This window comes from Nomascus leucogenys, chromosome 8 (assembly GCF_006542625.1).
Source record: "Nomascus leucogenys isolate Asia chromosome 8, Asia_NLE_v1, whole genome shotgun sequence".
Lineage (NCBI taxonomy): Eukaryota > Metazoa > Chordata > Mammalia > Primates > Hylobatidae > Nomascus > Nomascus leucogenys.
The window spans coordinates 74615755-74640715 of record NC_044388.1 but is presented as its reverse complement, the minus strand read 5'-3'; the positions used below and the strand labels follow the sequence as shown (position 1 = coordinate 74640715).

The 24961-nt window shown below is 42.2% G+C and overlaps 4 protein-coding genes and 1 pseudogene across 5 annotated transcripts in view; 2 read left to right on the top strand and 3 right to left on the bottom strand.

The window, feature by feature from the left end:
• Nucleotides 1-11028, bottom strand: part of LOC100596300 (histone H3.1) — a 36785-nt gene extending 25757 nt beyond the window's left edge. Inside the window, exons 1-2 of the mRNA XM_003263275.4 lie at nt 10684-11028; nt 3430-3462 (exon numbers count right to left, since the gene is read on the bottom strand). Of these exons, the coding sequence (XP_003263323.3) occupies nt 3430-3462; nt 10684-10969 (319 nt within the window). The 5' untranslated portion in view covers nt 10970-11028. The remainder of the gene's footprint in view (nt 1-3429; nt 3463-10683) is intronic.
• The window catches only part of LOC100593558 (histone H3.1), a 58817-nt gene that overhangs the window by 31959 nt on the left and 1897 nt on the right, over nt 1-24961 (top strand). Inside the window, exons 1-2 of one of the 2 annotated variants that reach the window (XM_030817417.1) lie at nt 16269-16703; nt 18275-18790. In XM_030817417.1, coding sequence (XP_030673277.1) covers nt 18294-18704 — 411 coding nt within the window. In that variant the 5' untranslated portion in view covers nt 16269-16703; nt 18275-18293 and the 3' untranslated portion in view covers nt 18705-18790. Of the gene's footprint in view, nt 1-16268; nt 16704-18274; nt 18791-24961 lie in introns of those variants that run through there. The other variant, XM_003263266.3, reaches the window with a different exon arrangement.
• Nucleotides 12962-13496, bottom strand: LOC100594933 (annotated as a pseudogene).
• LOC100594586 (histone H2B type 1) lies at nt 15585-16068 on the bottom strand. The gene has a single exon (XM_004088764.3). The coding sequence runs from the start codon at nt 16006-16008 to the stop codon at nt 15628-15630; it is 381 nt and encodes a 126-aa protein (XP_004088812.1). The 5' UTR covers nt 16009-16068; the 3' UTR covers nt 15585-15627.
• On the top strand, nt 16275-16773 carry LOC100593890 (histone H2A type 1-D). The gene has a single exon (XM_004088763.3). The coding sequence runs from the start codon at nt 16319-16321 to the stop codon at nt 16709-16711; it is 393 nt and encodes a 130-aa protein (XP_004088811.1). The 5' UTR covers nt 16275-16318; the 3' UTR covers nt 16712-16773.

Sequence of the window (24961 nt, the reverse complement as noted above, 5' to 3'; positions counted from 1 at the left end):
CCCGGGAGGCGGAGGTTGCAGTCATCCGAGATCGCGCCACTGCACTCCATCCTGGGCGACAGAGCTAGACTCCATCTCATAAAAAAAAAAAAAAAAAAAAAAAAAAAAAAAAAAAAAAAAAAAAAAAAAAAATTACAGGTTTTGCTGGCTGGGCGCAGTGGCTCTCGCCTGTAATCCCAGCACTTTGGGTGGCGAGGCGGGTGGATCACTTGAGGTCAGGAGTGCAAAAATAGCCTGACCCACATGGTGAAACCCCGTCTCTACTAAAAATAACAAAATTAGCCTGGCGTGGTGGCACATGCCTATGTAACCCCAGCTACTTCGGAGACTGACGCAGGAGAAACGCTTGAAACCGGGAGGCGGGGGTTGCAGTGAGTCAAGATCCCGCCATTTCATTCCAGCCTGGACAACAAGAGCGAAACTCCGTCTCAAACACAGAAACCATTAGTTTATACTCATTAATCAAATTTCTAAAATGGGACCAAAAAAAAAAAAAAGTCACTACTCCATAGTACTCCATGAGCAACCTCAGGTTTCTGAAAACAACATAGTACTCCAAAGTATGGCGCATTGACATAGTAAGTATTCTGAGACATTAGTAGAACAACAGACAGGAATGTTCTTATGACCTTCCTCTGAAGCAGGTCTTAAGACCCTCCTGTGAGTCTTGCAGAGTATGAGAGGAATGTGAACAATAGACCTTGCTAGATTTCTCCTTGTTTATTATCCTTAGCTCGTATTATTTTTGTCTTGTTATATTTCTGCATGACTCTCTACTCTTCATCAAACCTAGTGCAAAAACACTCAAGTTTAAGCCCTTCTACAGGTCCTTATTTCCTTATGTCATGTAAAACTTTATATTAAATGTGCATGTTTTTCTCTTGGCCGGGCGTGGTGGCTCACGCCGGCTCACGCCTGTAATCCCAGCACTTTGGGAGTCCGAGGCGGGTGGATCACGAGGTCAGGAGATGGAGACTCATCCTGGCTAACACGGTGAAACCCGGTCTCTACTGAAAATTCAAAAAAATTAGCCGGGGGTGGTGGTGGGTGCCTGTAGTCCCAGCTACTCGGGAGGCTGTGGCAGGAGAATGCCATGAAGCCTGGAGGTGGAGCTTGCCGTGAGCCAAGATCAGGCGACTGCACTCCAGCATGGGCGACAGAGCAAGACTCTGTCTCAAAAAAAAGAAAAAAAAAAAATTAAAAATTAAAAAAAAGTGTATATTTTTCTCTTGTTAATCTGTATTTTGTTTCAGGGCCCCAGCCAATGAACATAAGATGGGTAAAAGGAAACGCTGTTTCCTCCTCTACAACATACAGTAGGGGTAGGTGTGCATCTGTGTTCTGCGTGTTTGTCTTTGTGCAGTACAAAAGCTGGCATAACATAAAAAAGGTGTGGAGAAAAGTATTCCCAGAATGAAAATGTTTGAGAAGTGTGTTCGCTAGGGCTGCCAAAACAAACTACCAAATACTGTGTGGCTTAAAAAAATTAATTTTGTCACAATTCTGAAGGCTACAAGTTCAAGATCAACCCAGTGAGCATGATTGATTTTTTCTGGGGCCACTTCCTTGGATTTTCCCCTCTCTGGTCTTTCCTGTGTGTGTGTGGTTTGTGTTTTAATATCATCTTATAAGGACAGCAGTCAGAATAGATTAGGACCCACCCTTAAAACCTCATTTTACACCTTTAAAGACCTTATGTCCAAATAAAGTCACATTTTGAAGTAGTTGGTATTGGACTTCAATGTTTGAATTGTGGGCTGGGGACAGGCAATTCAGTCAATATCAAAAATTATGGTGATTAGGCTTCTAAATAGTACATGAAATAAGTATTTCACAGGCATCTTAGACTCAGCGCAACCAAGACAGACCTTATGATACTCTACCTATCTTCACTTAACTCATCCAAGTTTGAAATCTAGTCCCCATTCCAGACTACTCCCTTTTCTTTTCTGCAAATATTTAAAAATATACAAACTCTCATTGATTTTAACTTCTAATTTTGTTAATATTGTCCATATTTTTGTTTACTGTGGCTAACAACTGGAAATATTAATGTTGAAGAGTTGGACTTTGCCTAAAACTAGGTTTTGTCCCTAATGGAATATTATGCAGCTGTTAAAAATAATGCTTTTAAAAAAACTGACATAAAATATGCTCATGGTATTGTATGGGGTAAATCCAAGTTGCCAAATAGTGTATTCGTATTTACATGATGTCACACACACACACACACACACACACTACAGTTTTAGGGAAAAAGAGTGAGTATAAGGGTCAATGCCAAGATGTTAACAGTGCTGTTACATTTTTTTTTGGTGCAATAGACAGCTCCTCTAAAGATAACTTTCTCTATTTGTCTCTATGCCAAACTCTCAATGGTGTGGTTAAGAAATAGGAAACTCTCCCTAGGCCCTTTCCTCTCCAAGTCTCCCTGCTGTATGTTAAGAAAAATTAACTTATTCCACAAGTAATTATTGAGCACCAACTACGTACCAGCTATTATCCTATGCAATATAAAAACGAATAGAGTAAATTTAAGATACGCTGACTAAAGAAATGGAAAATCAAGAAAATAGAATATCCTAGCATAAAAGGAAAAAAAAAAACAGGAAAAAACAGACTAAGAATTATTTGTGAACCACCTAATAATATGTGTGACTCTGAGCACATGTTCATGTTTATGAAATAATGTCCTAATGACCTCAGAGAGGATCAAATGGGAAGGCTAATTTAAAAAGTACAAAATGACTGTAAGGAACAGAGGAACAAGAAGGATTAAGGCCAGAAAGTGACATAATTTATGGTCATGGTTACCTCTGGGGGCAGTAGCAGGAAGATGAGAGATGAGTTCAAAGCAGTTTTTGGTAATATGACAAATATAACAGATATAACAAATTTTTTGATTGACAATTGGGTTCAAGCATGGCCATCATGTTATTCTTTATAACTTGTATATCAATTTGTTACATTTTTAAATGTATCTAGAAGTACAAACTTAAAAGCAAATAAAGAAAAAATAATGTACAATTATGTCTGTGGAAAAGTCACTCCAACTTCTATAAAAAGAACCGTAAACTATGAAATATTGCTTATAGCAAAAATTTGGTTATGAAAAAGGAAATCTCCCCTTATACTCCAAAAGTCTGTAGATTCTGAAAAAAGAGTGAGTGCTTAACAAAAATCTCTGCTACTATATAAGACTTGATTTTTTTTTCCCTTTTTTCCTTTTTTTTCAGATGGAGTCTTGCTCTGTCACCCAGGCTGGAGTGCAGTGGTGCGATATCGGCTCACTGCAACCTCCACTTCCCGGGTTTGAGTGAGTCTCCTGCCTCAGCCTCCCGAGTAGCTGGGACTACAGACCACGTGTGCCACCATGCCCGGCTAATTTTTGTATTTTAGTAGAGATGGGGTTTCATCATGTTGGCCAGCCTGGTCTTGAACTCCTGACCTCAGGTGATCTACCTGCCTTGGCCTCCCAAGGTGCTGGGATTATAGACGTGAGTCACTGCACCCGGCCTGTGAGACTTGTTTTGTTCTTCTTGAAATATTTTCCTTTTCTGCCAGGGAAAGGAAATACTTCACATGCACACTGAAGTATTTCATTTTATCATTTGTAAATTCATTTAGATTTGCGTTTATTTATCCATTCATTCAGGCACTTGTTCAGATAAATTAAACACATAATTTGAATTCAACATACTCAGTGCAAGAAATAGTTTTGTAAAAGATATGAGAATTGTTTTACATAATCAGAACAGTTGAGGGGTCAGGAAAGGGATTTTGCATGGTTCCATATTGTTCAGAATAAAGTCCACATTCCTGTCATTGGCCTAACATGCCTCCAAACGTGGCACAAAGCCACTTGGCCAAGCATCAACCATCTCTTCCAATACTGACATGATTTATACTATTTTCTGAACTTCTATTTTCTTTTGACATGGAGTCTTGTTCTCGTTGCCCGGGCTGGAGTGCAATGGCACGATCTTGGCTCGCTTCAGCCTTTGCCTCCTGAGTTCAAGCGATTCTCCTGTCTCAGCCTCCCAAGTAGCTGGATTTACAGGCATGTGCCACCATACCTGGCTAATTTTGTATTTCTAGTAGAGACAGTGTTTCACCATGTTGGTCGGGCTGGTCTCAAACTCCTGACCTCATGTGATCTACCCACCTTAGCCTCCCAAATTGCTGGGCTTACAGGCATGAGCCACCGTGCCTGGCCTGTTTTCTGAAATTGTATATAGTATTTAATTCCTGCTCTGATTCCCATGAGGGCATGTTTTGACTGACCAAATAGACTGGAAGCTCCTCAAGGGTAGGAAAAAATATGGAGGTGGTGGGGAGGGGTTGTAATGCTAAACAGTGCTGTTACGGATAGCCTCAAGAAAACTATGATATTTGAATACAAACCTGAAGGAAGTGAGGGAACAACACCTACAGAAACCTAGAAGCTGAGTGGACCACTCAAGGGGAACCATGAGTACGTCCTTCCTGAGAGTGATGAGTACTTCTAGCAAGTTCCAGGAACTAGTCGAGTTGGCTAGGAAGGAGAGGAAGAGTAGCGGGATTTGAGGCCAAAGAGGTAACAAGGATCAGACAGTGTGGCACTGCAACCCACTGAAAGGACCTTGAGTTTTTTGTTGTTGTTGTTGTTGTTTTGAGACGGAGTCTTGCTCTTTCGCCCAGGCTGGAGTGCAGTGTCGCTATCTCGGCTCACTGCAAGCTCCGCCTCCGGGGTTCACGCCATTCTCCTGCCTCAGCCTCCCGAGTAGCTGGGACTACAGGCGCCCACCACTGCGCCCAGCTAATTTTTTGTATGTTTAGTAGAGACGGGGTTTCACCGTGTTAGCCAGGATGGTCTCGATCTCCTGACCTCGTGATCTGCCCGTCTCGGCCTCCCAAAGTGCTGGGATTTCAGGCGTGAGCCACTGCGCCAGGCCTTGAGTTTTTCATTAAGTGACATGAGAACCACTGGGCGTTGCAGGGGGGCGGGGGGGGCGCTTTCAGCAGAGGAGTCATCTGATCTGAATTGCCCTTTATTGGAATTCCTCTGGGAGAACCAGGTGATGATGGTGTTGCAATAATAAAGGTAGGAGATGGCAGTGGCTTGACCAGAGGAGTAGCAGTGGCAATGAGAAATGGTTGGATTCTGTTTGTGATTTCAAGGAAGAGCTCATAGAACTTACTGATAGATTATTATGTAGGATGTGAAAGAAAAAGACATGATTCCAACTAAAAGTGTATAAATGCCATTCACCAATTTCAAGATGATGAGATTAGCTGTTTTGGCAGAGATAACGAGATTCTGATGAAATTGGAAGTTCATAGTAATTGGACTTTCAAGTAAATAACAGGGTCTCTGAGTATGGAGTACAACACTGTAGGCTGGTCATTTAGTGTTCACAACATAAATATATGTATAGTATCTCCATGGCAACAAGGAAACATCAGTTCAAAGGAATCAGATGGAGATTTTCATTCTCCAGGTCCATCTTCTCAGAGCCATCAGAAGTGGCAGCGCTAAGGGAAGAGAAAAGGCAGCATCAGATACAGAGCTCTGAAGCCGGTTTCCACAAATAGGCTTCAGGATGCCTGAGAACACATAGAATTGCATCAGGGGATTCAAATGTCCCCAAATATGTGGCGAGAGTGGGTGTGTTTTGGAAAAACTGTGAATATCTATCACTGGATCTCCAAAGTGATCTCCCCATGGCTCTAACTTTAATAGATTATTTAAGTGAGGATTCCAATGTTATTTCATACTCTTATTAGTAAGGGAATTTTTCCACATTTGTAAAATAGGGATAATATTTATTGTTTGTTCTGAAAATTACAGGAGAAAAGGAAAATTACTGGAGAAAGAAATTGTAAAACTGTAAGTTAGGAATTCACGTCATGAATACAAAACAAACACTCTTTACTTCTTTGACCCAAAGCTTTTTCTCTTTATTATCTACCTTCTTTCTTAAGAGATTTAATCCCATCTTGTGGCTTTTTCACTTTTATGGCAATTATGGTTTGACGACTGTGAATTATATCTCCATGTTTCTTTTCTAACCTGCAGGTTTTTATAGCCAACTGCCTATTTCATATCTTTCATATCTTTCTCTTAGATATGTAACAGGCATCTTAAATTCTCTCTGGATATCCAAAACTAAGAATTTGAATCCTCTCCAAAACTTGTTCCTTCCTTGTTTTTCCACATTTTAGCAATTGATACCTCCAATTCCAGTTGCTTTGGCTAAAATCATTGGAATCATCCATACATTTTTGTCTCTTTCATACTCTAAGCATTCAGTAGCTCAGAAAAGAACTATCAACCTTACTTCAAAATATATATAGAATCCAACCACTTTTCACAGCCTCTACCACTAACACACCATCCAAGCCACTGCCATCTCAACTGCATTACTGTGGTACCCTCCGAACTGGTCTCCTGGCTCCTACCCTGGTCCCATTATAGTTTATTCTTCATCAGGCATCCAGATAGCTCATTAAAAAATAAAAATCAGGCCCGGTGCGGTGGCTCATGCCTGTAATCCCAGCACTTTGGGAGGCCAAGGCAGGCAGATCATGAGGTCAGGAGATCAAGACCATCCTGGCTAACACGGTGAAACCTCGTCTCTACTAAAAATACAAAAAATTAGCCGGGCGTGGTGGCACACACCTGTAGTCCCAGCTACTCGAAAGGCTGAGGCAGGAGAATCACTGGAACCTGGGAGGCTGAGGTTGCAGTGAGCCGAGATTGTACCACTGCACTCCAGCCTGGGCGACAGACTGAGACTCTGTCTCAAAAAAAAAAATATATATATATGTGTGTGTGTGTGTGTGTGTGTGTGTGTGTCTATAAATCATATTATGTCAGTTCTCCACTCAAAACCTTGCAGTGGCTCCCATCTCACTCAGAGTAAAACAGTAGTCACAATGGTCTACAAGGCCATATAGAGACTCGCCTCCATTTGCCTCGCAGATCTTACTTGCTTTTTCTTTGCACCCTCTCCGATACCGGCAGTGGGTTCTTGCCCCTCAGGAAATAGAAATCAACCAAGAATCTAAGATGCACTTGAGCAAGGAAGTTTATTAGGGCTTTCAGCTTGAGCAGAAAGGGAGACAGCAACCAGAGTTATACTTGCAGCTGGCTCCTTGAAAGCAAGCTAGTCTAGTTTGTTATTCTTCTCTGGGCTTTGTCCAGGTGACATCATGGCATGTTTGGGGTGGTCTGTTGGATACACCTTTGCAGTCCCTTGTCATGCTTTTTCCTGTGTCTCAGGTCTCATTGGCATCTTAAATCTCCATGCAGGGGTATGATTTTTATCACTAACATGATGCAAAAGTTAGGTTAGGATAATCTAAGGCCCTACAGCACATGTTCATTTGGGGAAGGTCTTTTGGAAGTCCCTATGCTGATGGCCAGGATGTTTGTGGTTAGAGTGTTCTATTTCTTTTATGTCTGATTGGCTGATTTTATGAGCAGAAGCTTCAATGGCTGCAAGGTTATGGAGCTGGGTGCTGCTGTAGTCAGCATAGCATGTAAACAAGTGTGGAGGGGTCCCTTGTCCTGCCTTCCATTGTCTGCCTCACCTCTGCCCCTTTTTCCAGCCATAATACCTGCCTTTTACCTCCAGGCTTTCCTGCTTGGTATTCTATTTGGCATACTCTCTCACTTTCTCAATGTATTTTTTATCACTTTATGAGTAAAATTTTCCAAGACCATATCATTTAAAATATCACCTCTTCCCTCCACATGCTATGCCTTTTCCTGCTTCGGTGATCTTCATAGCAGTCAGCACCATCTGACACACAGTTTTACTTATTTTGTGTATGTACCCCCACCCAGTAACTATAAATTCTATGAACACAAACATTTTGTTTTGTTCTTTCTCATTCACTGTTCTAATTCCCAGAGCACAGAACAATGCTTGGTACATGCTATGTGCTCCTTTTTGTTGCTGTTGTTACATTAACATCCTCATAAAATTTTTCTCCTCAAACTAGTGCCTTAGCACCAGTAACATGATGCTTTTCATATATATGCACGAGCTCACGTTTTTTGAAAATGACATTCAAAATAACTATTTTCCTGATTTCAAAGTATCAGCCTACAGATTACTTGCTGGCTAGAAGAAACATCTGATTTTCAATGGAACTATCACTCTAAACCAACGGTTTTTTTTTTTTTTTTTTTTTTTTGGCAGTCTTTCTCTGTTGCCCAGGCTTAAGTGCAGTGGTACCACCTTGGCTCACTGCAACCTCTGCCTCTTGGGTTCAAGCGATTCTCCGGCCTCAGCCTCCTGATTAGCTGGGATTACAGGTGCCTGACACCGTGCCCAGTTAATTTTTTTATTTTTAGTAGAGTCCGGTTTTCACCATGTTGGCCAGGCTGGTCTTGAACTCCCGACCTCAGGTGATCGACCCACCTTGCCCTCCCAACGTGCTGGGAATAGAGGCATGCGCCACTGTTCCCAGCCCAAACCTGCGATTTTTCTATCACTTGGAGTTTACATAAACCAGACATCGTGTGTTTCTGATGTAGTGCACTACTATGTACCTTAAATCTGTAAACTGTTCCTGACAGGAATATTCACCTGATTTCAATTGAGTGTATGGAAGTCACTTGTACTTTACAGGGCATGGAGTACAGACGCCAAGTAAAATGATTAAGAATCAAGCCAATACAAAACAAAACAAAAAAACATTCCGTAAGTCTGGTCTCCAAGAAATCAATGTCCAAAAATGGGGATGTAGAGGAGAGGAGCCTGTTTTAGATAAGAAAACTGGAGACACAACCGAAGTTATGGCTGGATCCTTCTTTAAACAAACCAGATCTCCAAGACATCTGGGGCAGAACCGGGATGTTTTTAATGTGGAATGAGTACATGTCTTTTTTGAATAATAGACAATGAGATCCAAGTAGGAAGTAACAAAGGCTTTATTTTCAGAGGGAGAAGCAATCCCAGGATGGAATGAGCGCTCCGTGGCAGTGAAGGGGAGCTGGAATATATATATGCCTTACAGAGTCAATCTTACATACAGATTGAGTAGGTTTGGAAAAATTCTATGAATATTCATGAGGGAAGTCAGGCACTTGCACTTGGGGAAAACATGTAACACATATTTCATTTTAACCATGGGGAGCCTTTTAGCATTAGAATGAGGTGGGATTTACTGTATGCCAAAAGGTGAACTGTAGGGCAGACAATTTGTTTAGTCTCTACAAGCTGGCTCAAACTGGCTTAAGGTCTATTGTCCACTTATCAATAACGAGTATCTACAAGATTGGTCCTCTAATTAGAGTTGTGGCAGGACTGCAAAGCAAGGGAAAGGGGTTTCTGGCTGGTCAATCAGAATCCCTTGGAAAATTTTCTAACTATAGTTTCTACAATGCTTTCCAGCAATTGCTTTCTGCTTACAGGAAAGAAACCATATGGCAATAACGCTAAGATGATCAATCCTTCATTTTTTCTGCTAGCCATGCGACTCGATTATGTGGAGTTTAAGTAGTGTATACCTAACAATTTGTGGTATGATGTCCTATTATAGTATAGTATGTATACTATAAAAACTGTCATTGCTATTGTTAACAAGTTTAAGTGATGTTTCTATACCGTTGTTCACTAAGTAACATCCTACCTACTTTTTAAATGTTTTTATTATCGATATTCCAGGGGTTCAGTCTAGGTCCTGCTGCTCGCCAGAGAATGTCAATGACTTACAGGAAAGAAGGCTTTAATCCGGTGCTGCTGCTTAGGAGAAAGGGAGATGAAATCACAAATCCCTCTCCCCGACCAAAATCTGGGGGCTTATGTAGCGAGAAGGACGAGAAAACAGGAAATCACGGAGGGATAAGGAAGCAATGATGCATGAGACACAGTCTCACAGTCTGGATGCAGTGATCTGGTTTCAGTTCCTTGCCTCAGGCAGGAACATGAGTTCCTAAACTTTAACATTTGTCTCATGTTTAGGAACTCATGTCTCAAGCTTTAGAGTTTAAGGACGGTCAAATTCCTTTATTCAAAACACAGCAAATATCAGAACTTCTAAGACAACTAGGTTGGTTTAAAAGAATTCCGAAATGCATGCTTCCAACCTCTCCTTGCGTGAGCTTATCTACCCCAGGAGCTTCTACACACCAGAAAGTCGGTCGTTAGGTTAAGTAATAGAAAACAGGCTGCTAGTATTTAAGGCGCACAATCCTTCCCAAGATTGGCTGCGCTAATTCGCGGGCCCGGCCCGTTGCCAGGCAGCAGCTTTGTTCCTCGCTCTCCGCCATTTTGAGCGGTTACGCAGTCTCTTGCAGTTTTCCTACTTATGTCGAAAACCATGCAGTTTTTAAGGACTCAAAAGAAAAGTGGTAAGGAAAACATATTTGAGACACTATTACTTTACCCTTTTCAGTGCAATCATAAGGCCCTACTACACCTCCTGAAAAGGCTGTATTTAATACAGTAATTGTAAACACGAAGGGATCGTAGCCTAGAAAATCGTATGCCGAAACCCCAAATGTAATTTGGAACAGAAAAAAACGGCTGAAGAAATACGTACCTGTTCACAGGAGCAATAACTTAGAAACAAGTCACGAGCTCTTTTGAGGAAAAGTGTGGGCGGCCCTGAAAAGGGCCTTTGATTTGAGAAGTCGAGATGTTGAATTGTTTAAGCGGGAGCATTACCCTCCGAAGCCATAAAGAGTGCGTCCCTGTCGCTTGAGAGCGTAGACCACATCCATCGCTGTCACAGTCTTGCGTTTGGCATGCTCCGTGTAAGTGACAGCATCACGAATCACGTTTTCCAGAAACACCTTCAGAACACCGCGAGTCTCCTCATAGATGAGACCAGAAATGCGCTTGACACCGCCGCGACGAGCAAGGCGCCGGATAGCAGGCTTGGTAATGCCCTGGATATTATCTCGCAGGACTTTACGGTGACGCTTTGCGCCTCCTTTACCCAGCCCCTTTCCGCCTTTGCCACGACCAGACATGCCGAACAGACCAACGAAAAACGCCGCAGAAATCTGGAAGACAAGTGAAGGTAGTAGCCTTATATTCCGGGAATTCGGACCTAATTGAAGACTGAGAACGCACATACGGGAACTTTGGTACTGCCTGCTGGCCCCACCCCTCTCAGATTAGACCGGGAGGACGTTACCAACGACTCCAGTTCCCGCCGGCAGAGTGCGCTCTCCATGGAGGCATCAATGCAAGTCTTGCGTTCCCAAAGAGGAAATTTAGGCGTATTTTAACAAGTAAATGAGATTAAATACATTAACATGTTTAATATCATTTGCTGCTTGGGATGCTCTAGGACGACTGAATAGGAGCTTCAGCTCACAAGACCGGAACTGCAGCAATCTCCTTCCATGAGGAGTTCAGCTTTGTCCCCATAGGCACGGTGCCTCGGGCATTTCTGTTGCTTGCTCTCTTGGGGACGGAACCCCCTTAGGAAGTGTTTGAAAACTGCAAGATCTCACCCTCTCCACCACCAAGCCAAGGGAAATCTGACCAAAAGGATTTTCTTCCCGAAGAGAAAGACATGGATAATTAGTGATCCCGCCGGGCGTTGCGGCTCACGCCTGTAATCCCAGCGCTTTGGGATGTTGAGGCGGGCGGATCACCTGAGGTCGGGAGTTCAATACCAGTCTCTAACATGGAAAAACCACGTCTCTACTAAGAATACAAAATTAGCTGGGCGTGGTGGCGCATACCTGTAATCCCAACTACTTAGGAGGCTGAGGTAGGAGAATCGTTTGAACCCAGGAGGCAGAGATTGCGGTGAGCCCAGATCACACCATTGCACTCCAGCCTGTGCAACAAGAGCGGAACAACGTCTCAAAGAAAAAAAAAAAAAATTTGATCCCACGAATTCTGGTCCTCGCTGTGGACGCCCGTGTTACATTTTTGGCTTATTTTTCTTTCTTCCCTGTTTATTAAAATTTATAATTCTCATTTAAATATCTAGCTAACTCGCACATCTAAACCTAGAAACTCACTGGTGTGTTAATGTTTACTTCTCTATTGTTAGTTTTCTTTTCTCTTTGATGCTGGTAGCAGCCTTTATCACAAGAGAATTGGCAACCTGTAATGGGTCAAGTTATTGAATAGGCGACTTCCTACAGCCTTTTAAAATAAAAGGTAGTGTTGGGACTCAGAAAACAATGCTGCAAAATGAAGGCCTCAGCAGTAAGTTTTTCTCCTTCTCCCACCTTCCTCTTTCTCCTTCCCATTCTTCCCCGAAGCTAGCTATAGGAACTAGACTCCTTCCTCCCCAAGATGGAACATATAAACCAAAGCTAGACCCAAAGCTAGCCATAAAACCTAAAAAATATTAATCCAACTTTCCTTCTGCCTTTTTGTGTGAAAACTGGCAGTAAAGAAATTGCCTGGCCTACCTTGTTTGATTGTAGGTCATAAGACCCCGATTTAAGAGAGGGCTTGTCCTATTCCCAAGAGGAGAGAATGCTGCCCAGAAAGTCCAAGAAGAACCTAGACAGGCCTTGCTGGGCTATTATCATTAGCTCAATCTATTAGCATTAGCTCGTACCCTTTGTGTCCAATCATATTTCTACACAGCTGTCCATACTTTGTTGAATCTAAGCATAAAAATGTATGATTTCCCCTGTATCTTTGGGTCTTCCGTTCGAAGGCTACTGGGTACATGTTAGTTAATTTGTATGTCCTGCTAGACTTACAAATGTTAGGATTTCTACTGTGAAAAGAAATCAAATATGTAGAAACTAAACAAAAAGGAACTGTAAATTGCTGCTGTTAAAATCCCAGCAATATCAAAATTCTGTGAGACTGTGATATTTAGGAAGAATTTACCTGCTTCTATAATAATAGTATGTACACATTTGTATTTAAATATATAAAATTGTAATTTAATAGACTATTAGTTAATACATTACTGAATTCTCTTTTTTTTTTTTTAAGTTTTTTCGGCTGTAAGTTTATTCAATGCAAAATAATCTCCAGTTTTACTGAGGTGGCTGACCAGAATCCAAATCTGCCTCTAAAGTGGAATTCGGTTGTTGACCCAGCCCCAGCCTTGGCTTTCTTGTCAGCACCAGGGGACACAGCACTCCGTCTGTAGGTATCTCTGTCGGCTTCCCCTCTTGTGAGTCTTGCAGGTTGCTCACCCTCCAGACCTTGAGGCGGAGGCCTGCCAGTCTCTGGGAGGCTGCGATGTAGGGTGCAGGCACAATCTCTGGGGGCAGATGAAGGTAATTACGGAGATACTGGATGCCCTCATTGGTGAGGTACCAGTAGAAATGTCTCCAGGCAAACTGTTCCTTCAAGTAGCCTCGGGACTTGAGAGACTGCATGGCCTTCATGACATGAAGGTTGGGCACATTCTTGTCTGCCAATTCTAGGTGCTTAGGCGTATGGACATCATTCTTGGCCACCATGACTCCCTCCTTAAAAAGGAGTTTATAAATGGCAATCCGGTTCTTCTTAGGCATCAACATCTTGGCAGCTGTAGGGTCCCGGGCCGGGGCTGGTACATTACTCAATTCTTAAACTTGCATGGGTGTATTGGTTTTCTATTGCTGGTTTGAAAATTTATCACATTTTATGATTAAAAAATACAAATTTATAATTATATAGTTTTTAAAATTGGGACTCAGTCACAGATCTTACTGAGCAAAAGTGTCAAGGTGTTGGCTTGATATTAACTAAAGAAATAAAGAACCTGTATCTTTTCCCTTGTCTTTTTACCTGATAGATGCCACTCTCTCCTTAGATCATGGTCCTTTTCTTTCATTTTGAAAGCCTGCAATTTATGGCCAAATTTTTCTCATGCTGCCATATTCTCTAGTTCTCTATTCCAATTCCCTCTTCCACTTCTAAGAATCTTCATAATTATATTGGGTTAATTCATAACATGCAATATAATCTCCTTACTTTAAGGTCAGCCAATTAGTAGCCTTAATTCCATGGAAACCTTAGTTGCCCTTTGTCATGTTACCTAACAAAGACTCCAGGAATTTGCAGACTCCAGGGATTAGGATGTGGTCATCACTGGGGTAGCCTTATTCTGCTTAACATAGTGGATCATAATATTTTTAGAATCTGATAGAAAGCTATATAATTTATTCTGGGAAGGGGAAACACATATGGCCACATTTCTGCATATAATTTCAGAAAGTTGTTGTATTCCCCTCAAGCTGATGTAGACCTTAATTTAGATATTTACTTCTGGAACTACAGAAAGCAAAAATTGACTGCTATCCCCATGTAAATTTGCACATGAAGCTACTTAGTATTTTTAGTTTTCATTTTTCTAGGTTTTTCTTGCTGCTTTCATTTTTCTTCAGTTGGGTTTTGTTTATTTGAATGTTTATATATGCTTTGTATGTGCTGTGTTCTGTGTCCATTTATGTGCCAGACAGGGAGTGGGAAGTTAAAAAATAATTACGGGACGGGTGTGGTGGCTTATACCTGTAATCCCACCATTTTGGGAGTCTGAGGACGGTGGATCACCTGAGGTCAGGAGTTCGAAACCAGCCCGGCCGATATGGAGAAACCCCATGTGTACTACAAATATAAAAATTAGTCGGGCGTGGTGGCGGGTGCCTGTAGTCCCAGCTACTCGGGAGGCTGAGACAGGAGAATCGCTTGAACCCGGGAGGCAGAGGTTGCAGTGAGCCGAGAGCACGCCATTGCACTCTACTCTGAGCAACAATAGCGAAACTCCATCTCAAAAAAAAAAAAAGTAATAATATAGAATACTATTCCTTTTTTAACTGGGTTGAAATTCTAAGAATATTTTGCATATAATATTTTAAATATTTTTAAGATACAAAAACATTTTGTAAAAATTCTAAGTATTCTACAATGGATGCCATTCATAACAGTTTATGATCTCAAGTAAGGTTTGTAATTACAAAGAATACAGTAAAACTTCAATATCTTTATATATGAGTATATAGAATAGAAAAATTGTGGTATTTCTAAGTAGAATGACAAATTATTTTTTCATTTAAAAATTGCAACTTTTGCCTATTAGAATAAAATGAACACATATGAAGTCAACCCTGAAAGAAAAAAAGTCAAAAACAACTTTGAGGAAGTTGGCCAAACTTTTCTTTAACTAAACCAAGAACAATTTTGATTATTAGTGCTGCATCCAGGCACCGGTGTTCACATTTTTTCAGTTTTCATGCACATTACTTTTCTTGCTTTCCTTATATTTTGAAGAATTTGATTACATTATTTTAACCAGCTAAATTTGCCAATGCTGTGATGACTAAACCGGAATTAAGGAAGACATTCCTTTCCCTCGCACTATGTTAGTAGCAAAAAAAAATTAATTTCAAAAGTTCTTTTCTTATGAAACCATTTTGACAAGGGACACATCACAGCACAACATAAGAAAAATGTGCATGAGCACAATGGGCCAGCCTTCTATAACCAGCACTTGGGGTAAAGCAAACATGCTACGGTTAAGTACAGCATTTTGCCTTCAACCAGTGAAAAGAACTGTGGTCTAGACCTACACAGCAGCAATCTCCTCAAATCAGGATAAAACCAAACCTGTTGGTGGTAAACCCAGAAAATATGCAGGTAATTACAACTCTATAGCTGAAAAAGTGGGTGGCTCTTAAAAGAGCCTTTGGGATTGGGTATGAAGACGTTAGAATTACTTAGAGCTGGTGTACTTGGTGACAGCCTTGGTGCCCTCCGACACGGCGTGCTTGGCCAGCTCCCCGGGCAGCAGCAGGCGCACGGCCGTCTGGATCTCCCTGGAGGTGATGGTTGAGCGCTTGTTGTAATGCGCCAGGCGGGAAGCCTCGCCAGCGATGCGCTCGAAGATATCGTTGACGAAGGAGTTCATGATGCCCATGGCCTTGGATGAAATGCCGGTGTCGGGGTGGACTTGCTTTAGCACCTTGTACACGTACACGGAATAGCTCTCCTTGCGGCTACGCTTGCGCTTCTTACCATCCTTCTTCTGCGCCTTGGTCACCGCCTTTTTGGAGCCCTTCTTTGGGGCAGGAGCGGACTTAGCAGGTTCAGGCATGATAAACACTTCGTCCACCACCTAAAGGGAAATGCAAGTGCCCTCACTCTGCAGCTGGTAATATTTGTAGAGCTCCTATCCTAAACTGGCATTTAAAAGCTTACACATTGATTGGATAAATTGTCTGGTGTGCCGTGTGGTATGCAAATTAGGTGATTCTCGCGTTTCTTTGCAATTGGTTGGTTGTTCTAGCCAATCAAATAGCGTTATTTACAATTCGACTTCCAAGTATAATAGTTTCTCACTTGCTAACAAAACTCACTTTTACATTTTTGTCTTTATTGCTCAGCATTGTTTTTGAGATTTCAAAATGTCCGGACGCGGCAAGCAAGGCGGAAAGGCCCGAGCCAAGGCTAAGACCCGCTCTTCGCGGGCCGGGCTCCAGTTTCCTGTGGGCCGAGTGCACCGCTTGCTCCGCAAGGGCAACTACTCCGAGCGAGTCGGGGCCGGCGCGCCAGTGTATCTGGCGGCGGTGTTGGAGTACCTGACCGCCGAGATCCTGGAGCTGGCGGGCAACGCAGCCCGCGACAACAAGAAGACCCGCATCATCCCCCGACACCTGCAGCTAGCCATCCGCAACGACGAGGAGCTAAACAAGCTGCTGGGTAAAGTCACAATTGCTCAGGGCGGTGTTCTGCCCAACATCCAGGCTGTACTGCTCCCTAAGAAGACTGAGAGCCACCACAAGGCCAAGGGCAAGTAAAACGAGAACTCGCATATTGGCTTTTTACGGAAGCAATCTTAACCAAAGGCTCTTTTCAGAGCCACCCATGTATTCATTAAAAGGGCTCACGTTTTCTCTATGTAAGTACCTATTGCAGTTTTCTTTAATAATTCTTCCACCTATAAGTGGGTGTTCTTACACTATGAACCGTGAAACACCGTCCATTTTAAAGATGCCATAAATATACTTAAGCAAATTGTCGGGGCGCGGTTGCTCACGCCTGTAATCCCAGGACTTTGGAAGGCCAAGGTGGGCGGATCACAGGGTCAGGAGTTCCAGAACAGCCTGACTAACGGTGTGAAAACACGTCTCTACTGAAAATACAAAAATTAGCTGGGCGTGGTGGCGCGCGCCTGTAATTTCAGCTACTTAAGAGGTTGAGGCAGGAGAAAAGCTTGAACCCCGGAGGCGCGATCTCGGCTCACTGCACTCCAGTTTGGGCTACAGAGCCATACTCTGTCTCAAAACAAAACCCCAAAAAAGCAAACTAATTAAAATGCAAAGAGACTTTGTGTCACATGTAATTTACATCGATCAATGCAGCAGCTCGTTAGGATTGCAAAGCTGTTAAAAGGCCTGAGAAATACAGGAGAGAAGTTAATGTTCGTCAGTGTTTACATTTACATACAAATGTAGTTAGTGACTTAAAGCAACAGAACCAGAACCAACCTTTTATTGTCTTTTGTATGCATCTTAATGATACAAAATAACCTGTAATTTGTAAAGATTTTTGGGTTTGTTTTTGCAAGCCACTTTCGACTCTACTGAGCTAACCCTAATTAATTATAAATAGGAATACAAACCTACATCCTCTGGAACCAGATGGCCCTTAGGTGGTGTTTCTTAGCACAGTGTTCAGCATGACTTAAAAGGGCACACTGGTCTTTTTGTGCCATTTATAAATTTGGCTTTTTTTTTTTTTTTTTTTACAGCAGATTACACAAATACCAGTTGAACTTGTAAAAGATAAGAGAGTGCGTTCATGAGGATGTCATACTGTGGTGAAATTAAATATGTTCATGTAGCTTAACATCAGGTTTCAAATTGTTACTTATGAGTTAATAGTCATGGTGCATTTGGAACAAATTATTGAAAATATCTCCAAGTTTAAATAGACAAATCAAGATATGAAATTAGCCTTTCTAAACTTAAGAGGGTGGAAAGAAATCACTTGGCCAATCACAACTAGCGCGCGCCTTTTTAAAACGTTGATCAAAGCCAGTTTCAGCGCCAACATTTGAAAAGAAATTAAGACACGTCATCCTAGTAGCTAGATACAATTTTGCAAAGGAGAATCAAAGTAGGTTTTAAATAAAAGCCAGAAACATGGCACAGAGGCGAAAGGGTTGAAAACCCAGCAGTTAAAGGAGATGGACTGAGGAAAGTTTTAATATTTGGTCTACATGCAGGAGATGTTCTGTCAGGGAGTGGACGTCTCCACCAATCGAGCTGCAGGGGAATGGCTGCCTTGTCCAATCAGAGCAGGGCTGTCTTTATATATACGGGTAGAAAAGGCTAGCCTTTCGTTTTTTCGTCATTTAGCAGGTTTTAGAAGTTCGCAATGGCTCGTACCAAGCAGACTGCTCGCAAGTCCACGGGTGGGAAGGCGCCACGCAAACAGCTGGCCACTAAGGCTGCTCGAAAGAGCGCTCCGGCCACCGGCGGCGTGAAGAAGCCCCACCGTTACCGGCCCGGCACTGTGGCTCTGCGCGAGATCCGCCGCTACCAGAAGTCGACAGAGCTGCTGATTCGCAAACTGCCATTCCAGCGTCTGGTCCGTGAGATCGCGCAGGACTTCAAGACCGATCTGCGCTTTCAGAGCTCGGCGGTGATGGCGCTGCAGGAGGCTTGCGAGGCCTACCTGGTGGGGCTCTTTGAGGACACCAACCTATGCGCCATTCACGCCAAGCGAGTGACTATCATGCCCAAGGACATCCAGCTTGCTCGCCGCATTCGTGGGGAGAGGGCGTAAATTGTCTTGTGAATGTGTGCTAACCAAAACCCAAAGGCTCTTTTCAGAGCCAACCACCTTTTCTATAAAAGTTGCTGTGTACTGTTGCTGTCCGTAAACTGGAACCTCTGTTCAGTCAAGGTAAGTAAGCATTCCTACCTCTGTCCGTCCCCCTTCCCCTTACGGAATTGGTGTAAAAAGCCTTATTGTAATTGGGCAGTTCTTAAAACAGCCTTTAAGGTACTCTAGTTTTAATTTCTCTTTGTTTTGGGGGCCGCTTTCTTAGGCTTGGGCACCTCTGACTTGGGAACTTTCTTGGCCACCTTTGACCAACCAAACTTCTCCAGCAGCCTTCACCCGCAAAAGCCTTTGGGGTCTGCTTAGTACTCTTCGGAATAAGGACGCCCCAAGCTTTCTTGGGCCTCTCGGCTGCCGGGACAGCTGTCTTGGGCATGACTGCAGCGGCTTTTCTGGCCTCGGTCTTGATTTTCCTAACACCGCCTGGTTTAGCTGGAACGAACCCGAGGCGCTGCTCTCGTTAGCACGAAGATGCCCTCGTTTGTTTTCAAGGCCTAACTTTATTCAAATAATTTTTAAAAATTTGTATTTATTTTTAGGGACGAGGTCTCACTATGTTACCCAGGCTGGCCTCAAAACTCCTCAGCTTGGCCAGGCGAGGTGGCTCAGGCCTGTAATCACAGCACTTTAGGATGCCAAGGCGGCTGGATCACGTGATGTCAAGAGTTCGAGACCAGCCTGTCCAACACATTGAAACTTCGTCTCTACTGAGAATACAAAAATTAGCCGGGTGTGGTGGCACACGCCTGCAGTCCCACCTACATGGAAAGCTGAGGCAGGAGAAGGGCTTGAACCTGGGAGGCGGAAATTGCAGTGAACCGAGATCTCACCACTGCACCCCAGCCTGGGCAGCAGAGCTAGTCTCCATCAAAAAAAAAAAAAAAAAATCCCCAAACACAGACAAAACCACCAAAAACAACTCCTTAGCTTAAGAGATTCTCCTGCTTTGGCATCCCAAAATGCTGAGATTACAAGCGTAGGCCACCGCGAACGGCAAGGCCCGGCTTAATGCAGCCGCTCTTCATATCCTAGCCGCCATCACCTACTTGAGCGCGGCCACAGGCCGGTGCGCTTCTTGGAGGCGGCTAAGTCATTAGTGATGAACTCACAGAAGGGCCCTGGACGTCTTGCGCTTCACTGCAACTTCGGACTTGCAAAACATTTTCTTTACTTCAGTCTTTGACTTGGGAGACAGACCAGGAGTCACGGCATGTACAGTTTCGGACATGATTGTAGGTTTGGATATCTAACAGTTAAAAAAAAAATCAGGCTGCGAGTGTGTCTGTGATTACGTGTATGTCACACACAGACACGCTGCGCGCTGATTGGTTCCCAGCTCAGTCTTTCAGCTTGGCAGCAACCTAGTCTCAACCCTGTTTCTGAGTTGTGTTTGCTGAAATTCAGAAAAGCAAAATAGTTTAAATTTCCTGAGGAGGAATCACACCAATTCTATTCTACAATGAACTGGAACGGCTAAGGCTTTATGATCTTTACATTTTCTTCCTCTAGTTTTTATTAAGGCAGCCTCGGCCTTTATCAAAAGCTCCAACTTTCAGAGATTCACAATTCAGAGGGACAACTTCTTGGTTTTCATTTAAAATATAAATTCTTCCATTCGTGTCTTCAATTGCTTGCTGTCTTCTAATAATAGCCTACACATTTTTGGCTTCTCATACATTGAACAACTACTTGATTTTCATTGAGATTTAACGAGGAAATCTGTTTTATATGAGAAGAGAAACAACAGGTTCTTTTTGAATTTCTCCAAAAGAAGAGCATTACGGATACTTAGAACAACAGCTCTTTCTGATAAAATTAGTTGGGACTGAAAATATTTCATGATAGCTTCTTGTAACTATTTGGACGTTTAGTTAATTTGGGAGGGTTCCAGTAAATGTTCAACGTTTCCTTGGGAAAATGGGAAATACAATGATCAGTGATTCTCCTGATATTGGGACTGTTTGCATAGCTGAACTCAGGAGAGATCCAGGAAAGGTCATAAAACAGAGTTTGAGTCGTTTAAGGGTCAAAAAAAATTTTTTTTTTAATTTTTACTGGGGGAAATTAGTTATTAAAATATTCATGAGTCTTTGGGTTCAGGGGTCTGTCATGCTTGGTGACATGGGGAAGATAGACTTTGGCAAAATATTCAAGTACCAGGATCAAGGAATATACACACAAGCACCACACACACACAAAATTCCCTACAGAGAGAAATTTAAAAAACAGCCATGTTTCATATTCAGTACTACATTTCTTGTTTAAACAAGGATATAGGCTTATAGTGATGAAGTACAGCTTATGTTCGATATGAGAAGAAAATGGAGTGATGACAGAAAGTGATTTAACTGATTTTCTTCACTCCTCAATGTCTTGAACGTATGCTGATCTGGGGAGCATATACATTTCTATGTTTTACTAAGACTATGAAGGAGATAAATGCTGGGAACAGACAGAGCAAAGCCCAAAAGGTGAGGGTTTCACACTTTTTGATGTCATCAAAATACAAACGACTTCATGTAGCAAATTAAACTAGGACATGAACAAATTAATAAATGTTAATAAAAATTAACATCAAATGTTTGAGATGAGACATGAGCTAAATATGAATCACATTTACTTTGAGTGTGTATTCACTTTTTTTGGAGCCCATGTATTTCTAATCTTAACATGGCTTTGACCCATTTTATATTTATATTTTATATTTACATTTGACTTCCTGGAGCACCAACAAAGGAAGAACTGACTTGTAGCCTTCCAACCGCAGGAATTCTCTAAGGTACTGTCCTATTTGCCTTCATGGGTTTGTGAGTTAGTTTCTTACAGGTAACTAAAGTCTCTCCCTTCAGGCCTGTCCTCTTGCCTAAGTATCAAACTTGGATTTCTAGATGATTGCTGGATATCTGCTTGTTCATCTTCTATACCAGACTCTCAGTATGACCATCCTCATCTAAGTAGCTTCTGTCTAAGATCGCTGAATATTGGCTTAATTGTTTACGTATATCATACCCTCAATATATCCAACCACATCTAGGAAGCAACATTTCAAGTGACATTCCTATATATTCTATTCACAACAACACTATTGCTTTGTTAACTGACACACCAATTATTCCCTTTCCTTTGTTGCCAAATCCAATCTGTTACTAAGTTTGATGAATTCTTCCTAAATTCATCTTTCCTTGTTTATTTGCCTTTTCATGGTTGTAATTCTTGCTCTTCTATCTCTTCTTTGGACTGGCTATTTTTATAGCCTTTTTATGGGTGGCTCCTTTCTCTCATCCCTCTGTGCTGTCATTCATTCTCTTCATTGCTCTGGGTGAAATATTCTTCATATGAGCTTCAAATTTATATGCCCCATCTCCTTGTAGCTTTATGTTTTCTTCACTTAAAAACTGGTTTTCTCTATTCTTATAAGCCGTGAAGAAAAAGCTGGATTCATATAGCTTTAGATTTAAGAATAATCTTAGTATGGCAATCAAACTCTTTTATATGGCCTTAAATCAACAATCTGGCAGTGTGGTTTAGTAGAAGCACGGAATTTGCAAACATGATGACATGTATTTCAGTCTTCTTTTGCCCCTTAGGAGCTATGTGATCTTGGTCTAATTATACTACCTTGCAGAGTATCTTTTTTCAGTTTTTTTTCTTCTTTTTTTCTCTCTCCCCCACCCTGTTTTAAACTTCAAACTAATCTAATGACATACTTTGAAATTTTTATATTGTTCATTCCCCATCTCTCAAAATAGATGAGATCTCTCTCTGTTTTGAATTCTTACATTGATGTCTTTCTTTCTTTTCTTTCTTTTTTTGAGATGAAATCTCACTCTGTTGCCCAGCCTGGAGTGCAGTGGCGTGATCTTGGCTCACTGCAACCTCCGTCTCCCTGGTTCAAGTGATTCTTCTGCCTCAGCCTACTGAGTAGCTAGGACTACAGGCGTGCGCCACCACGCCCAGCTAATTTTTGTATTTTTAGTAGACACTAAAGACGGGGTTTCACTGTATTGGCCAGGCTGATCTCTAACTCCTGACCCTGTGATCTGCCCGCCTCCGCCTCCCACAGTGCTGCAACTACAGGCATGAGCCATGGCACCAGGCCCCCTACATCGATTTCTTAAAAGGCCATTATAATCTGTTTCATATTATCTGCATACTTCTCAACTTTTAAATCTTCCTAGTAGTTTACAAACATCTAAAAGTACAGATTGGTATTACAGTACAGCATACAAATATTTATGTAAAAAAACTTGCAGAAATACATATAGGGAGTTGTGTGGAACCAGAACATAACTCAAGTGTCCTTAACTTTCCATTTCTTTATTTTGCCTTTATGGCTACTCCCCAAATGATTGTTTTCTGCAGCAGTAGGCCCTGTGCAGTATTGTTGACATAGTAGTGCTTGACTTTTTATTTTTCATTTTAAATTGAGTAACTGGGTGAGGCATTATACACCACTGAGGATGCAGATCAGTTATAAAATTGGTAACTCGTTCAAGTTTTCACCATTTAGCTCTGAGTGGCCCATACTATGCCTCTCTTTCTAAGAAAGATTTTATTTTATTTATTTACTTATTTATTTATTGAGATGGAGTCTCACTCTGTCGCCCAGGCTGGAGTGCAGTGGTGCAATCTTGGCTCACTGCGACCTCTGCCTTCCGGGTTCAAGTGATTCTTGTGCCTCAGCATCCCATGTAGCTGGGATTACAAGAGCATGCCATCATGCCCAGCTAATGTTTGTATTTTTAGTAGTGTCAGGGTTTCTCCATGTTGCCCAGGCTGCTCTTGAACTGGGCTCAAGTGATCCACCAGCCTTGGCTTCCCAAAGTGGTAGGATTACAGGCCTGAGCCACCGCGCCCGGCCAGAATAATATTTATTTATTTTTGAGATGGAGTTTCGCTCTTGTCACCCAGGCTGGAGTGCAGTGACTTAATCTTGTCTCACTATAACTTCTGCCTCCCAGGTTCAAGCAATTCTCTTGCCTCAGCCTCCCAAGTAGCTGGGATTACAGGTATGCACCACCATGCCCAGCTAATGTTTGTATTTTTAGTAGAGACGAGGTTTCATCACATTGGCCAGGCTGGTCTTGACCTCTTGACCTCAGGTGATCCACCCACCTCGGCCTCCCGAAGTGCTGGGATTACAGGCATGAGCCACCTTGCCCCGCGCAGAATAATGGTTTTAAATGCATTAGATAATATATAGGAATGCAAAGTGAAACAATTATATTAGTATGCCATTATCAAATTATAAAAAATCTAAATTGGTGAAATATTAACATCTGTGCTTTTAAATTTTTTATTTTATTTACTTACTGATTTTGAGACAGAGTCTCCCTGTTGCCCAGGCTGGAGTGCAATGGTACGATCTTGGCTCAGTGCATCCTCTGCTTCTCAGGTTCAGGCGATTAGCCATCCAAGTAGCTGTGCGCCACCATGCCTGATAAATTTTTGCATTTTTAGTAGAGACATGGTTTTGCCATGTTGGCTAGACTGGTCTCGAACTCCTACCCTCAAGTGATCCTCCCATCTGGGCCTTTCAAAGAGCTGGGATTTACAGGCATAAGCCATGGCCTGGCATATGTCCATTTTAAATTAATACGTTAAATAATAATCTACCCATATGACTAAGACTTATTATAGTTTTGAAGGACTGAGGTTTTTTTTTTTTTTTTTTTGAGATGGAGTCTTGCTCTGTCGCCCAGGCTGGAGTGCAGTGGTGCAGTCTCTGCTCACTGCGAGCTCTGCCTCCCGGGTTCACGCCATTCTCCTGCCTCAGCCTCCCGAGTAGCTGGGACTACAGGTGCCCGCCACCATGTCTGGCTAATTTTTTTGTATTTTTAGTAGAGATGGGGTTTCACTGTGTTAGCCAGGATTGTCTCCATCTCCTGACCTCGTGATCCTCCTGCCTTTGCCTCCCAAAGTGCTGGGATTACAGGCGTGAGCCACTGCGCCCGGCTTTAGGATTGAGATTTTTAAATGAAATTTTGAGATACTGGCAATGGGAATGTGATATAAATAAAAGCACTTGTCCTGCCAATTACACTGTTTGTTGCCTGAGTTCATACACAGAAAAAATGCTAAGTTTCTGTTGGAGATAGTAAAAAGAAAAAAAAAAAAGATTTGACTTTTTTTTTTCTATACTCATTCCCAGATCCCCTGAAGGCTTTCTATGTATCTCAGGCTAAGAACCTTACTCTGCA